This window comes from Alligator sinensis, unplaced genomic scaffold (genome assembly GCF_000455745.1).
Source record: "Alligator sinensis unplaced genomic scaffold, ASM45574v1 scaffold104_1, whole genome shotgun sequence".
NCBI classification, from domain to species: Eukaryota; Metazoa; Chordata; order Crocodylia; family Alligatoridae; genus Alligator; species Alligator sinensis.
The window spans coordinates 1,926,267-1,930,707 of record NW_005841867.1 but is presented as its reverse complement, the minus strand read 5'-3'; the positions used below and the strand labels follow the sequence as shown (position 1 = coordinate 1,930,707).

Here is a 4,441-nt window from a genome sequence, read left to right as displayed (position 1 = left end):
TGGATAATATTAAACGTCCTCAAAAAAATTTGAGGTTCAACATACAGAAAATATACAATAAAGCAGATTCTAAGGCCCAGTGATGGCAATGATGACAATTATTTTTCAGCTGAGAATCCCACCCGATATATTCAATAACCTTTACTTTCAAAAGAAACATGTTCCAAAACAGACCATTAAAACCTGGGTTTTCGGCCCCCCCGCTTCCCCCCCCGCTCCCCCCCCCGCCATTTTTTTGGCTTGGCTACTTTGCAAACCTTTAGAGAAATCAAAGTCCATAGTGAAATAACTTTTGCCCTAGTGTCCATTTTATTCCTCTCATCTTTGAACCTTGCTCAGTAAGAAATACACTTGGGTACTGAACTGCCAGAGTTTCAAAAAGGACACAGAAGCCCAACCAGACTAATTCTTAAGAATAATTCCTTTTGGCTTTCTAGAGAGTGAAAAGCCAGATGTATTTTCTTTTATTAAATAGGTCTTCATTCATGGGTTATTAAAAGGGGGAAAATGCTTTCAAACACCATAGGACACTGTATGCAGAGTTACATCTACATTCCTTATCTTTCTCTTCCTTACAAAAGAAATAATGCATCATTTTATAATAACATTGCAAATCATCACAGCAAAGCTGTTCTCAAGTGTATTGTTTTAAGACATTATGCAGAACAGAACGCTGAAGTGATTTTATACTGGTTCAGTCTCTCCATCACTGAACCTTGCACAAAAACATACAGGAAAAAGCAAAAACATCTTAGACAATAGTGGGTGCATCTATACAAGATGATACTTCACAGTAGTGTAATTCTACTGTGCATTAGCATGCAGGGCAAAAAACAAGCTAATATGCTAATGCACAGTAGTATTAAGCTACTGCAGAGGTAGCATCATTAAAAAGCCATGTGCCGGCACCACTGCACAGTAGCACCAGTTTCTCTGCATTGATTTAGTACTTTGTTATACAAGTACTAAACCTAATGCACTGTAACTACGGCACACTAATGAATGTGTAGATGCACCCACAGTGTATTTAATTCAAACATAACAGGCATGTTGCCCTCAATCCCTCAAGACACTCCAAGCAGGGAGACCCCTGCACATGCAAAGGGTTCCAGTGACCCCAGTACAGTTGCATCTACCTGCTCTGCTTGAGCTGAACAAATTGCAAGGTACAGGCCCAAAGTTGTGTTGAATGTTCACAATACAGTCCAGAATGACACAAAACTGTCAGAGAAAAAATATTGCCTGTACATTATTTAATAGTTGTCACGTAAATCACTATGACCAGTTCTCAAGGAAAGATGCAGCTCCTTTGTGTCACTCAAGCTACATAAAGGGGCTAGAATCCAGCTGCAGTTATCTAGCAGAATATTCCTCTAACCCAGGGTAACTCTCAGAAATTCTAACTGTGCCGTGACTAGGGACACTACCTCTGTCCCATCCTCACTCACTATATAGGCATGCAGTAAAGCTCCACTACTCTGGACCTATTTTCTACAGGCATAAGCTCCATTTTATCAACCTAAACCAGTGGGGAGCTAAACCAGTGTAGTTGCAAGCAGCAACTACAAATGGCAGCATCACTAAACCAACCCTGAATCTTAGGGTGTTTAAATCAAATATGTTACCCTCTTACTCTTCTGTTCACTCTTCTACTAAGTGGAGCTCCGTTATGGAGAGAGCATGACCCAATGCATTTGAAAACACTCTCGTACTTACACTATTTTTATTACATTTTGTGAAGCAGGTTTTAGTCACTGTTGCAGGGCACTAAGGTGTGCCTGCTCCTTTATGAGCAGAAGCAGCTTAGCTAGAGAGCCCTGAGAGCAAGGCAGTGCTCCACAGCTGCACATAGCCTTGGCAGAAAACTAATGAGGGAATTAGCCTGCACCTGCACCCGGTCAACTGACTGGAAGAGAACAGGGCTCTGGGCACATATAAGCTCCAGGGTTGGGGCTGACTGGAGTTACTTCTCTGGCTGCAGCCAGGGGGAAGAAGCTCTTGCAGAAAAAAACTACTTGAAGATGCTTATTTGCCTGTTCTGCTGCTGGTAAGACTGGGCTCTAGGAGCGCCTAAAGTACCTGGGGCTAGGAGGCACACATTGCTGAGGGAGAAGCTTGCCTTCTTAAGTGGTCTCCAGTGTCATTGTTATTGTTATGTTGTAACCCAGGGGCTTGTATTTACATTATTATTTGGACTGGTGGATGGGGACAAGGCTAATTGGGGAGGAGGAGGCCTCATTGGGGCACACTACCTTGTAGAACTTCAGCACCAGAGAGGACACAGAAACAGGGCTGCTGAGAGCCCAGCACTGGAGAGGGTGCAGCTACAGGGGCCAAGGGCCCAGTTACAACAGGATGCCAAGCTAGACTGAGGCCTCATCAAATGGGACAATATTTGAATACCACCTGCGAGGCATGGGACATGGTAAAGGGGAGGTTTCAGAGCCACACATCTAGCCATAAACCATGCATCTAGCTCATAAGCTCATGAAGCACTGACTTTGAGAAAGACCCAGCAAGGGATCCAAGATCAGCAGGGTCTAGTGGGGCTCAGCAGGACCATGACCATGCAAACTCGGTGGCAGCCTCCCAGCTCATTATTTCAACCAACAAGACATGGCAAGTAAGATTAGAAGGTGCCCGCAGGGTGTAGCAGGCATGGTCACGGAGCCCTAGGGGCATCATGACCATTCCTGGGGACCCTATGCCATGACAAGTGATGCATTGGCCAGGAAGTCAGCTGTGCTTGGGGAAGAAGCCTGTGTTCCTGAGAAGGGAAATGAATCTTTGGGCCAGAATAGAGAGACAGAGAGATTTGTTCTAAGGCAACAACACCACAGCTCAGGAGGAAGAGCTGAGGGTAGAAAATACTACTACAAGACATTGTAGAAGGGAAGACTTTAGGCCTCAGCCAGGAAAGAAGTAAGACCTGGAGTTAATCATAGCAGAGACAGAGACTATGGAAAGTCTGAAATAATAAGCTTTTACCTGGCAGTTGCAGGTGGATGAAGCAGGGGAGAGAGCAGCCCGTCTAGAGTGGCAGTTAGAAGTTGTGAAATCTAAAAATGAGCAAGCCGAGGCAAAACTGGCTACTTTAGAGCTACATATGCAATCCGGAAAGAAAAAAGAAGACCCAAGGAAATCAGGTACCTGATTGCTGAGGGGGCTGAAAGGACTCGAGCGTTGGAATGGCTCATTATGAATGAGGCTGAGAAAAGCAAAAAATGGGAAGAGAAGATGCAGGGGATTACAGCGTTCTTGACAAGGTCACCCAAAGCCAGCGCAGCCCAGATGGCAGAAGAAGCAGATTTTCTACAGTGGATGATAATGTCAAAACACATTATAGGTGCCATAGAAAAAGAACTGCGAGGTTGGGAGGACCAGGTAGAGGAGTTGCATGAGGGAGGAGCTGGAGAGTTGGCAAAAGCGATGCTGCCAAGCAGAACACCTTGTGCAAGAGCTATGGGGCAAGTTAATTGAAAGCCATACCCAGTCGGAGGAGACAGGAAAGATTATATCAAAGGAAATAGAGAAAATTAGAGCACAGATGGAAGGTTACAAAGTGATGGAGGACCAGATGCAGTCCCTTGAAGCAGAGGTAAAGGCCAGAACTGAGGAGTGTGAGGCATTACGAATTCAGTTGCAAAGTGTGGAGGTGGAAAAAGCCCAACTTGGGGAAGAGATACAGTCCTTGAAGACCCTTCTAGAAGCAGGCATGGTTAGAGAGGTGGCACTGAGTGCAGAGAGGAAGCCGCAAATATTACAGGCTATTCGCCCCCTGGAAGACAGACTGGTGGCAATAGGTGCGCAGCTTGCAGAACACATAGCTATGGCTAAAGCCGAATGCCAGGAGCACTTTCAGGAGCTCAAGGTTTTGAAGGAGCCCTTAATGGAGACTGAGAAACAGCTAAAGACTGTATGGCTAGAAGCCCTGAAATTCCAGAAGCACCTGGAACCACCCAGAAATTTGGGCCCAGGAAGTCCAAGAGATGAGGTAGGACCAGTACAGCAGGAGAAGAACACAATGATGGAGGGACCCCCAGGGGCAGACCCTGAAATCATACAAGAAGAGATCCTGCGCACAGTCAGACGGTGCCTGGATCGGAAATGGGGCCAGTGGATAAGCCGTGTACAGAGGAGATGCACCAGCTAAGAGAAACTAGAAGAACTCGCCAGCAGGCAGTCAGTCAGTCACCTCTTCCTACTAAAATGAAGGGAAGAGAGCTACTTATAATAAAATGTGAACTGTCTCAGATTATCAGGAGTTCCTTCAACATTACTCTAAAATAGCTATATGTTTAAGTCATAAATGGCACTGAAGTAGTGTATAAATCTCATGTTGGCTCTCTGTAAAAGGGTGAATGTCACCTTAAAATGCAGAATTAAAGCAATTAGCTAAAAAAAAAAAAGGTTAAGTCCATACAGTATTAGCATCTAAACA

The 4,441-nt window shown here is 44.9% G+C and overlaps 1 protein-coding gene across 1 annotated transcript; it reads left to right on the top strand.

The window, feature by feature from the left end:
* The first annotated feature begins 1,973 nt into the window (after nt 1-1,973).
* On the top strand, nt 1,974-4,171 carry LOC102376507 (ribosome-binding protein 1-like). The gene is made up of 2 exons (XM_006016766.1): nt 1,974-2,047; nt 2,996-4,171. The coding sequence occupies exon 2, from the start codon at nt 3,398-3,400 to the stop codon at nt 4,151-4,153; it is 756 nt and encodes a 251-aa protein (XP_006016828.1). The 5' UTR covers nt 1,974-2,047; nt 2,996-3,397; the 3' UTR covers nt 4,154-4,171.
* The last annotated feature ends 270 nt before the right edge of the window (nt 4,172-4,441 follow it).